Source organism: Nerophis ophidion, linkage group LG03, assembly GCF_033978795.1.
Source record: "Nerophis ophidion isolate RoL-2023_Sa linkage group LG03, RoL_Noph_v1.0, whole genome shotgun sequence".
Taxonomy (NCBI): Eukaryota; Metazoa; Chordata; class Actinopteri; order Syngnathiformes; family Syngnathidae; genus Nerophis; species Nerophis ophidion.
Window position 1 is genome coordinate 51723430 of NC_084613.1, and position 12274 is coordinate 51735703.

General features: G+C 42.9%; 1 protein-coding gene across 3 annotated transcripts in view; it reads left to right on the forward strand.

The window, feature by feature from the left end:
* prkd3 (protein kinase D3) overlaps positions 1-12274 on the forward strand; it is a 99255-nt gene that overhangs the window by 52689 nt on the left and 34292 nt on the right. For all 3 annotated transcript variants that reach the window (XM_061895559.1, XM_061895561.1, XM_061895562.1), the window contains one exon: positions 3678-3809. In XM_061895559.1, coding sequence (XP_061751543.1) covers positions 3678-3809 — 132 coding nt within the window. The remainder of the gene's footprint in view (positions 1-3677; positions 3810-12274) is intronic.

Genomic DNA, 12274 nt, shown 5'->3' on the forward strand with positions numbered 1-12274 from the left:
TTGGTAAATCATCAGATTACAATCAGTATACAGTGAAATCTCTAGTCAAAAGGGTGATCGATACACAAGTCAATAAAAAAAGATACCTATCATATATTATATATGATATCAGTATACAAACAATATTAAAGTGTTTAGATCTATATTTTCTTTTCCTTGTTCTTTTATTACAAAACCCTTTTTTGGTTGTTTTTGTTACTGTTTATGTAGCGCCTTTAGTGTTACTCGGTTAACCAACCTAATTACACATTACAATCGTCCTAGGTTCGTAGTGTTGGATACCCTTGTTTTTGAAGGAATGACTCCCGAAAAGAGTCACAAAAAAGAGTTATGAAGGACTAACAGTTGAACATGTATTGCCTTACAACAGGGGTCGGGAACAATTTTGGCTGAGAGAGCCATTAAAGCCAAATATTTTTAAATGTGTTTTTGTTAGAGCCATATAATATTTTTTAAACACTGAATACAACTAAATGCATGTATTTTTAAGTAAGACCAACATTTTTAGAGTGTAATAGGTCTGTTATTATTTTTAACAACATTGTTATTCTGAAGCTAACCAATAATAAAAAACATACTTCTTACCATTAATGCGACTTCTTGAAATGCATGAGAATATTTTATATTTTGAACGTTATTTTTTAACACTGTAATTATTCATTACTTATTGTTTATTAAGTAATGTCAGCTAAGATTGATCTGAGAGCCAGATACAGTTATCAAAAGAGCCACATCTGGCTCTAGAGCCCGAGGTTCCCTACCCCTGCCTTACAACAACTGGCAACAAAACACTCACGAAATAGAATAAATAAAATCATACATCCATCCATCCATTTTCAACCGCTTATTCCCTTTCGGGGTCGCGGGGGGCGCTGGCTCCTATCTCAGCTACAATCGGGCGGAAGGCAGGGTACACCCTGGACAAGTCGCCACCTCATCGCAGGGCCAACACAGATAGAAAATCATACAATTAGAGTTATTTTAAATCTTGTATGTGTGCGCACACTTGTATAAAACCTACTACTACTCGGATAGTGTTTTCTCTTTGTTTTTGTTGTGTTCTTATCCGTGTCACTTTGATTGAATTTGAAGTTGATGTTGGCTGATGCTGCAGCTCTCCACACTGCGGCCCCCTCCTGTCCACTTGTCTTGCTCCTGGGATTGGTTCGCCACTTAACCCTCACGGTTGAAATTCAATCTCGGTCTTTCAAATAAACTATCGAAAGCTCAGCAAAGGGCATGACTAGAAACAAACAGCTCCTTGCGTTGATATTTTGCAACAGTCTTAATCCAAGAGGCTTTCTCAGCGTGTCTGCTTTCTGGTTCATCTAAATCAGTGGTCACCAACCTTTTCAAGCCCAAGGAATGTAACAGTATTAAAATCTCACGATACGATATTGTCACGGCATTAAATCCAAGGTATGATATTATTGTGCCCCCCTAAAAAAGACTTAAAAAATGCCATAGCATGTAAAATTAAGTGGCAGGGATGTTTAGGATAAACACACTTACAGTAATTGAACACAAACTTAATGCTCAGATGTTTTAATCATATTTATTACTACATATTTGTATTTTTAAGTGCAAATAATTGTGCAGGAACATCCACTGTTTCAAACAAATTTCATAACAAACTTACAGTTGAGTGTCTTTAATGTGACGATGTAAAAATCCTGTGAAAAACAGTAATGTTCACCTTAGTGTCTTTCAACTTTTACTTTCTGACAAGCAGTGTCCTCAGTGAAAATGTTTCTATCAGTCTGGATGGAATAGGCTGTTTGTAAAAAAAAAAAAAAAGTTAACAAACAATTTAACTTTTAATATTGTAAATACTACACAAACCGACATTTGGTTTCGCTGGTTTCAAACATTTTTATTGGGTGACGGTTTAGAAGGAGACTGTTTAGGAGGTGCCGACCTGCCTTGCGCCCGAGCGCAGCTCAATAGGCTCCATCCCTACGCGACATCAAGAGAAAAAGCGGTGGAAAATAGATGAATGGATTAAGGAGTCATCAAGAAGTTTTTTAGTTTACTTGTATTTCCCGCGATGTACAGTTTTCTTTATTAAATTCCGTCCGTGCTCTGCGACCTGACCGGCTGGCTGTGTCGTTTTTTAAACCCCCAAGATGAAAGTCCTGCTCTTTGCTTTGCAGAACACAGACTTTCTTACTTACACCAAAAATGTTTTGTTTTTAGTTCTATAATAAGTATTGGATCCAGACTTCGAAATCGGATTGGATCTCAGGCCAAAGATGTTGATAGGGACATCCCTAAATATAATAACATATGCTTTTACTTTGGAGAGTAGACTTCTATTGTAGCTCCTGCAAGTGGCTTTTCTGTCAAACACACTATTAGCAGCTTCTTCACTTTTTTATGGATAAACGTCTGTCATTTAAAATTAATTGTAATGCCCTTGGCTGCCTTTATGATACTTTGGCCCGTGTTTCATGACTCATGAGTGAGACACTGGATGATTTGGTCGGATCTGACAAGGTTCACTGTGACATTCACTACGTAATTTAGGGGTGGAGGAGTGATTTGAAGCTGGCTTGTAAATCAAATTTTTGCTGTAATCTTAAAGTAAAATAATAGCCAAGAGATTATTTCTGCACCGCTTAGTACATTATCTACAGCCTTGCTCTCCTTTAGTGTATTTACCTCTTGTTTTGGGTCTATCGGTCAGTTAGGGGGAAGACTGACAGCAACAAACGAACAATTTCTAATCATTTTAATAATTTCTAGACACGTATTTTCCTTATAAAAAATAGGTGGCAATTTTGTTATATTATTGAATATAAAAAAATAGAGGTCAAATGCGACTTATAATGCTGACGAGTCAATTTGAGATACATGTAAAATGGTCTGGCATACAGGGCTTAAGAACGTTGAAGCCTGTTGATTAAACAAATGGAAGAACATCCAGTGGCATATTTGTGACTCAGTTCATTGTCTTGACATAAAAAGATGAGTATGTCGGTTGTTGAAAATATAATATCACAATAATTGCCAATGTATTTTTCTTGCTCTCCCAAAACACCCCCCCAAACTCCAAACTACTGCCTACACAAAAAACAGTAACGCTAATGCAGCCTTAGACATAAAATAAACTCTGGATGTACGACGTACAGTACATACATGTTTGGAAACTATTACCTCACAATCTCACACTTTCTCATTTTAGTGAATCACACATTCACATGACTAAACAACTCTTATTTCCAACAATGATCTCAGTGGTTTGAGTGAGAAAATAGAAAACAGGAAGAGAGACAAATCTATTGCTTCTCTGGATTATAAATAATAGGCTAATAGGATATAATTATGAATACCTGGGTATTGACTTTCTCATTATTAACTTAATGTCAGCACAGATATAGTGCCCTCTACTGTAGTAGTTTGGGCATTGCAGAGGAATCCTTCCCTTTGAACTTTTAATGCTCATTTTATAGTAACAAAACATATGAGCTCCTATCAAAACTGTTATGTGCTACTGTTTTTATATTACAATTGTTTGACATAGTTGGAAAAAGAATGTGATGATTGTTTCCTTTTTTTCCTCATTTCCCTCTACCCACTATGCATTATTCAATTTTATTTTCATCCTTCAATTTGCTTGGCCAAGTTTTGTACTTTACTTTTCTAGTTTGGTTACATAATTTGACTATTGTTTCTAGCTCAAGCAACAGTTGAAGACTTCCAGATTCGACCCCACGCCCTCTATGTCCACTCCTACAAGGCCCCCACCTTCTGTGACTACTGCGGGGAGATGCTGTGGGGTCTCGTTCGGCAGGGGCTGAAATGTGAAGGTTAGACACACACATATTCAAATTTGATTGTGCAAAATTCTGAATTAAATTGAAAATGCATCCCAAATGTCTGGCTCCTACAAATTTGAATTGAAGTGGAAAACAGGAAGTAGAAATGCAATTCAAATTCAAACTGAAGTGGAATTCAAATTCCTTGAAAAGCCAATTCATAATGTTGATGTATTCCAGAATCATGCTTTGTAGCATATTTCATACCTGCCTGTTTTACATACAATATTGTTGTCATGAACCTCATAGACATTGTATTTTAAATACAGGAAATGTTTTTTTTTTTTTATTAACAATTAAATAATAAACCCATCCTCTAATACAGTTTTACAACACTTAGAATTAGCCCTAGACAAACTTTATTTATCCACAGCACAGAGCTGATTAGGTCTGGGCTGATAATCAATTAGTGAATTAATCGAAAGATAAATGAAAATGAACTTGATTAGTTTGTCAAAATCGTTAAATTGCCGTGTTCGTGTGTGTTTGTTGTCTTTGTCTTTTGCTTTCAAACAGGGTGCAACCCGAGCGCGTTTGTTTAACAGTAGTATTCAATGAAGGGAGTGAACCCTCCTGTCAGTCATCCACAATTTTTGTCTCTGGTAGTGAAGGCAGGATTGATAGATTCCAAAAGCAACAGAGCCTCGCTGGTCACGACTCGCGAGTGAGAATCACCGCACGGCATCAAATATTAGAAGAAAAAAAGATGATTGCAAAGCCAAATGTCCCGAAGTGGGAATATTTCGGGTTCAAACCGAATGAGCAAGATAAGCCTATTAATACGGACAAGCGAGCGTGTATGCCAAAAAAAACAACCCAATTTTTCCAACAAGGCAAAAAATATATATTTTATTTTTGAGGTGTAATTTTTGATGGATTGCAAGTCCATTTTTTTCAATGTGTGTTTGCTTATTTAGGAAAAACAAAAGTTATTGAAAAATCGGTGACAAAGTGCAACCTTGGCGGAGTCCAACCCTCACTGGAAACGGGTCCGATTTGCTGCCGGCAATGCGGATATATCTATATATAGTTTGTGTATACATGGTAAATGGGTTATACTTGTATAGCGCTTCTCTACCTTAAGGTACTCAAAGCGCTTTGACACTATTTCCACATTCACCCATTCACACACACATTCACACACTGATGGCGGGAGCTGCCATGCAAGGCCCAAACCAGGACCCATCAGTAGCAAGGGTGAAGTGTCTTGCTCAAGGACACAACAGACGTGTCGATGTTGGTAGAAGGTGGGGATTGAACCAGGAACTCTCAGTATACATGTTAGGGTTGTATGGTAAACTAATAAAGTACCGCGATACTAATGAATTGAAATCGGTACTAAAAATAGCGGTGCAGTTCTTTCATCTGAATACTCTGTAGCCACCTCCACACAGCGGTGGAGGTGGCTACAGAGCCGATGCGCATGATGTTGAGTGTGTCAAAACGCACACACAAAATGCATACAAGCAATAACATCTTGGAAGGGAAGAATGGAAAAAAAAACTTAATTTCTACTGGTTGATAAAGAGGGTGCGTGAAGTGCAATACGGAGGTATTTGGGCTTCAAAACTAACAACAAAGGTGAAGCTTTAAACAAGGACGCGCAACGTTGCAAATGTTGCTTTAAAGCACGCCTCGCCTAACGTGGCTGTCAGTTATACCGCCATTGCTTAGGTAAACATTTAAATAATAAGCATTCAGCTCTGCACAAGGAGTTATAAGAGTGACAGGTTATAATGTTGTTACACCTGTCCTGCTGCCTGGCTCTGGTGCAGGCCGTAGTCGTGGAGAACAGGGCCCTTCACTTTACCCGGCAATGGGTCTGCTAAGCTCTGCTTTCGGGTCAGAATGACGAGGCCGTCGATTCGTGAAAATCTGGTTGCTTTATTATTGATTTTGCAGGACACAACTGGACCCGTTCATCACTGTACTGCGCAGTGCAAAAGCTACCTCTCTCTATTCTTTACTCGCCTTCTCACTCACTGTTGTCACTCTTCCAACACATTGCCATTCTCACGAATACACATACGCTACTCTCATACGTTAACCAGCTCCCCTGCTGTGCACATGTTGATACGTAGACATGCACATTGCTGCTTGGCTTGATGCCAAATATTAGCGGAGTTAAGACTGTCCATCTAGCATCAACTAATGCAAGTTAAATGACTGAATTTTGTAACAATTTGCTACAATTTGTAGTTTATATTTAACAAATGTGTGTTTTATCTGCTAAATGGCTTATCTGTGTACATGTATCTATAGTTTTGTTTTAAGTACTTACTAAAATTGTATTTTTCTTAAAGCACAGACCAGGAGTGGCAACCAGAAATCATGAATAATTTAATATAATGTCAATGAAGCTTTTTATCATATTCTAATATGATTCTTGATTATGGCAGACTATATATGATATGGGAAATTGTACATTTTTATTTTAATGCAACAAGAAAAGCCCAATGTGTTTAATGCCTTTTAATTTATATTTTAACCTTGCAGCTGATATAGGCTCCAGCACCCCCTCGATCCCGAACGGGACAAGCGGTAGAAAATGGATGGAAAGAAAAATTGTTCTTTGAGTGCAATAGGAAACATATGTTTATTGTATTGTAAGATTTTCTGTTAAAATAAAACCAATATCGACATTTTTCGTAGTTCCCTTTATTCGGAAAAGTATCTATATACATATTGGTACTGCTACCAAATTATTGGTATCGGGACAAACTTTTATTTATATATATATATATATATATATATATATATATATATATATATATATATATATATATATATATATATATATATATATGTATATATGTATATATATATATATATATATATATATACATATTTATATATATATATATATATATATATATATATATATATATGTATATATATATATATTTATTTTATTTATTTATTATTACTTTTTTTTTTATTTAATCTACACACCAATATATGATAGAGCAGCAGATAGTGTAAGTAAGTCAACTATTTTAAAAATGTGAAGACATATGATTAGGTTACATACACACATTTAGCCATCCTCAAGCATCTGGTTGAATTTTTGACCACTCCTCTTGACAAAATTAGTGCAGTTCACCTAAATGTGTTGGTTTTCTGACATGGACTTGTTCCTTCAGCATTGTCCACACGTTAAAGTCAGGACTTTGGGAAGGCCATTCTAAAACCTTGCTGTATACTTTTGACCCAGCAGATTTGGTCACATTTTCAGTAGACCCATAATTGTTGCGATCTGCTGCTCAGATCTTCACGTGTTTGTTTTTTCATTCTCAGTCTGACCCGTTTATTTCCTGTTTTTGTCCATCACTATGGTTACACATCAGTCCACCTGTTAGTCTCGCCCCGCACACCTGCTACTAATTTTCACCCTCCTATTTAAGCTCACCTTTTCTGTTTACTCATTCTCGGATCCTAATTTGCCCACGCGCATCAGTGACGACTCTCATCATTCGTATGTATTTTCTCGCTAGCTCTCACGCCAAGCCACTTTATTGTCTAGCTTTCATGCTAAATGTTTTGTTTACTCTTTTGTGTCCTCGTACCAAGTTCTAGTTTTCCTTGTTTTATCCTAGCTTTCACGCTAGCGTCTTTTGTTTACTTTTTTCTCTTTACACCAGTGTTTTTGTTCATAGACTTTTGTTATTAAATACCCTTTATCTTACCTATGCTGTGTTCTGCTTCGACGCATCCACGGAAAAACCACACCGGCATTACAATGCCGAAGAAGAGTCTTCACAGTAGGATCCGAGCATTAAAAAGTTTTTCCGCGTCTGGCAACCACGAGGAGACCTTCGACGAAGGCACATGGAGGGTATTCCGAGCGATGGAGGCTGAAACTCTCCGATGCAATCCAGACGAAAGCATGATGTGGGACCTGGAGGGAAGACTGGTTCCGATCGATGCTTCCGGGAGCGGTGAGTTTCCCTCCCGCAGCGCTCGCGCTCGTCCGCGTAGGCGGAAGCCGCGAAGTATGGCTTCGTCGGGCGACAGAGACTTGCCCACTCCATGTCTCCCTCCTCACGAACACAGCAACCTACAGTCAGCACACAAGACCCCTACACCATTGTTTGGGGACCCAATAACACACTTTGCTAACAGTTTTACCGACTGGGCAAATTCCCAACTTGTGTCCCGCGCAGATGACGTCATTTCGTCGACGCCCCCCGGTAACGCAAGCCCGTCTTCCGATGATGACGTCATCAACAAGGAATTTTTGGGGGAAGATTCGTTTTCTCAGCCATTTTCAAATGACAATAACATTAATAATAATATACAAAAGTATCAGGATATTTTTTCTTATTATTCTAGTCAACCTCAGTCACCTAGTTTTTCTTCTAACCCACCGTTTAAACCTCATTCTCTGCCCAAGTCCAAGGTTTTTTCTCCCTTTTCAAAGGGACACTCTGGACAATATAGAGGGGAGGGGTCTGCCCGCCTCCAAACCTCCCACCACCCTCCCTTATGGTCAGTCCCTGGCCACAGGGAACGGGTCTGGGATTCCCGTCTGGAGGGGGGGGCTATGGCCTATAGCTGTGTTGCGGAGGTAGGGCAGACGCTACCTCTTCTTAAAACTGCTAAACAAAAACCTCCATGTAGGCCACCTTTACCTGTTTTTCGGCCCGCTAAACGCTTAGCTCCTCCTAGTAGACCTCCTCCACCTGTGTTTCCCCCGGCCAAGTCTCAAGGGCCAAGTAGACCACCACCGGTGTTTACCCCTGTTATACCACTACGGCCTCCTAGACCTCCACCGGTGTTCTCCCCGGTCAAGTCACGCCCTCTTAGACCTCCTCCACCTGTGTTCCGTCTGTGCCCTAGTTCTAGTTTTAGTCACAGTCTCTCTCAGAGTTCGAGTCCCAGCCTTCTTCGTAGCCCATGCTCTAGTCCTACTCGTAGACCGACTTGTAGACTGAGTCGTAGTCCAAGTCCTGGTCCGAGTTTCCGTTCTGATTCTAGTTGTAGTCCTAGTCTTTCTCGTAGTCGTCGTAGTCCTAGTTCCACTCGTAGACTGATCCGTAGTCCGAGTCCTGTTTCGAGTCCGGTCCCGAGTCTTGTTTCTTGCCTTTGTAATATTAGTACTGATTCCCCTCGTGGTCTTAGTCCGAACCCTAGTCCTTACCCAAGTTCTTGTCCGAGCCCCAGTGTTACTGTAAGTCCTAGTCTTGGTCCTAGTCCTTGCCCGAGCACCAGTTTGATTGTTAGTCCCAGTCCTTGCCCAAGCCCTAGTTTGACCGTTTGTCCTAGTTCTTGCCCAAGCCCTGGTATGACTGTAAGTCCTGGTCGTTGCCCAAGCCCTTCTCAAAGCACTAGTGTGATTGTAAGTCCTGGTCCTCTCTCAAGTCCTTGCCCGAGTCCTAGTGTTTGTCTTATCACTCATCATAGTCCTAGTCCTGCTCACAGCCAGTCCCCTAGTTCTCCTCGGCAGACCCCTGTGCCTGCTCCTCGGCTGAAGCCGACTCCTGCTCCTCGGCTGAAGCCGACTCCTGCTCCTCGGCTGAAGCCGACTCCTGCTCCTCGGCTGAAGCCGACTCCTGCTCCTCGGCTGAAGCCGACTCCTGCTCCTCGGCTGAAGCCGACTCCTGCTCCTCGGCTGAAGCCGACGCCTGCTCGTCGGCTGAAGCCGACGCCTGCTCCTCGGCTGAAGCCGACGCCTGCTCGTCGGCTGAAGCCGACGCCTGCTCCTCGGCTGAAGCCGACGCCTGCTCCTCGGCTGAAGCCGACGCCTGCTCCTCGGCTGAAGCCGACGCCTGCTCCTCGGCTGAAGCCGACGCCTGCTCCTCGGCTGAAGCCGACGCCTGCTCCTCGGCTGAAGCCGACGCCTGCTCCTCGGCTGAAGCCGACGCCTGCTCCTCGGCTGAAGCCGACGCCTGCTCCTCGGCTGAAGCCGACGCCTGCTCCTCGGCTGAAGCCGACGCCTGCTCCTCGGCTGAAGCCGACGCCTGCTCCTCGGCTGAAGCCGACACCTGCTCCCAGTCTGGTTCTCACGCCAGCACAAGACTCTGACCTGGTTTTCACGCCAGCACAAGACTCTGACCTGGTTTTCACGCCAGCACAAGACTCTGACCTGGTTTTCACGCCAGCACAAGACTCTGACCTGGTTTTCACGCCAGCACAAGACTCTGACCTGGTTTTCACGCCAGCACAAGACTCTGACCTGGTTTTCACGCCAGCACAAGACTCTGACCTGGTTTTCACGCCAGCACAAGACTCTGACCTGGTTTTCACGCCAGCACAAGACTCTGACCTGGTTTTCACGCCAGCACAAGACTCTGACCTGGTTTTCACGCCAGCACAAGACTCTGACCTGGTTTTCACGCCAGCACAAGACTCTGACCTGGTTTTCACGCCAGCACAAGACTCTGACCTGGTTTTCACGCCAGCACAAGACTCTGACCTGGTTTTCACGCCAGCACAAGACTCTGACCTGGTTTTCACGCCAGCACAAGACTCTGACCTGGTTTTCACGCCAGCACAAGACTCTGACCTGGTTTTCACGCCAGCACAAGACTCTGACCTGGTTTTCACGCCAGCACAAGACTCTGACCTGGTTTTCACGCCAGCACAAGACTCTGACCTGGTTTTCACGCCAGAATTAGACTCTCGCCTGGTTTTCACGCCAGAATTAGACTCTCGCCTGGTTTTCACGCCAGCACAAACTCCAAGGCTGGAACCCAGTGCCAGCTCCTCGACAAGCGCCGGTACCAGCTCCACGCCGCCAAGCACTGCCGACGAAGAAGCTGGAGCCCACACCGGCGCCGACGATGAGGCTGGAGCTCACACCAGTCACGACTCCTGCGGCTCCCAGGCCGCCTCCGACGACTCCTGCGGCTCCCAGGCCGCCTCCGACGACTCCTGCGGCTCCCAGGCCGCCTCCGACGACTCCTGCGGCTCCCAGGCCGCCTCCGACGCCTTCTTCGGCTGCAGCACCCGCATCATCCTCGCCAGCTGCACTCGGGCCTGCTTTGGCCGCAGTCCCCGCACCCTCGTCTGCTGCTTCCAAGCCTGCTGGGATTTCGGTGCTGAGGCGTCGTCCACCACGTCGATCACGGGCGTGGCCTCTGCGAGGCCATCCTCCTCGCCAGACACTCCCTCCTCCATGTCGGCCACGGATGTGGCCGTGCCCGGGTCGTCCGCCTCGCCGGGCACCTCATCCTGCGATGCGGCCACTAATGTGGCCTTTTCGAGGTCGCCCGCCAAAACTTTTTCGGCAGCAGCGTTCCACCCGCCGCCGCCACATGATGTGTCCTCGGTGGATTCGGGGACATGCGATCTGGCGACCCTCCACCGTGGCCTCCCTCCGCCCTCCCTTCGTTTGTGAACTTTCTGGTTTTGGGGAGGGGGTTCAAGTTTTTGTTTGTTTTTTAAGACATCTGGTATCTGTCTTTTGTTGGGGGGGAATACTGTTGCGATCTGCTGCTCAGATCTTCACGTGTTTGTTTTTTCATTCTCAGTCTGACCCGTTTATTTCCTGTTTTTGTCCATCACTATGGTTACACATCAGTCCACCTGTTAGTCTCGCCCCGCACACCTGCTACTAATTTTCACCCTCCTATTTAAGCTCACCTTTTCTGTTTACTCATTCTCGGATCCTAATTTGCCCACGCGCATCAGTGACGACTCTCATCATTCGTATGTATTTTCTCGCTAGCTCTCACGCCAAGCCACTTTATTGTCTAGCTTTCATGCTAAATGTTTTGTTTACTCTTTTGTGTCCTCGTACCAAGTTCTAGTTTTCCTTGTTTTATCCTAGCTTTCACGCTAGCGTCTTTTGTTTACTTTTTTCTCTTTACACCAGTGTTTTTGTTCATAGACTTTTGTTATTAAATACCCTTTATCTTACCTATGCTGTGTTCTGCTTCGACGCATCCACGGAAAAACCACACCGGCATTACAATGCCGAAGAAGAGTCTTCACAATAATAAATTCATTAAAGAACCAAACTTCATGAATGTTTATTGTGACAAACAAGTATGTGCTCCAATGACTCTATCACAAAAAAATAAAAAATAATTGGAAACTTAAGACAGCCATGACCTTATGTTCTTTACAAGTGTATGTAAACATTTGACCACGACTGTACATGTGTATGTAAAAAGCACAAACAAATCTAATCCATTATTATTAGTACTATTATTATTATTAGACATAGGTTATATATCAAATGAAATGAACATATGTATAAATCAAAAGTATCATTCATTGACACAGACACATATATTGTATATATAGGCATCATTACATAAGTCAATGCAAGAACAAGTGCATATTTACACTTGGACAAACTAGCTCATGAAAGTTTAACAGCTTAACCCTGTGAAAAAGGACTGCAGGTACAGAGAGATGAGTTTGGCAATGTGCAGCTTTATCTTTAGAAACACAGACACACAAACACAACCAATGACAAGTACAGTGTCTCCTTAATGTGTTCTCCAAGC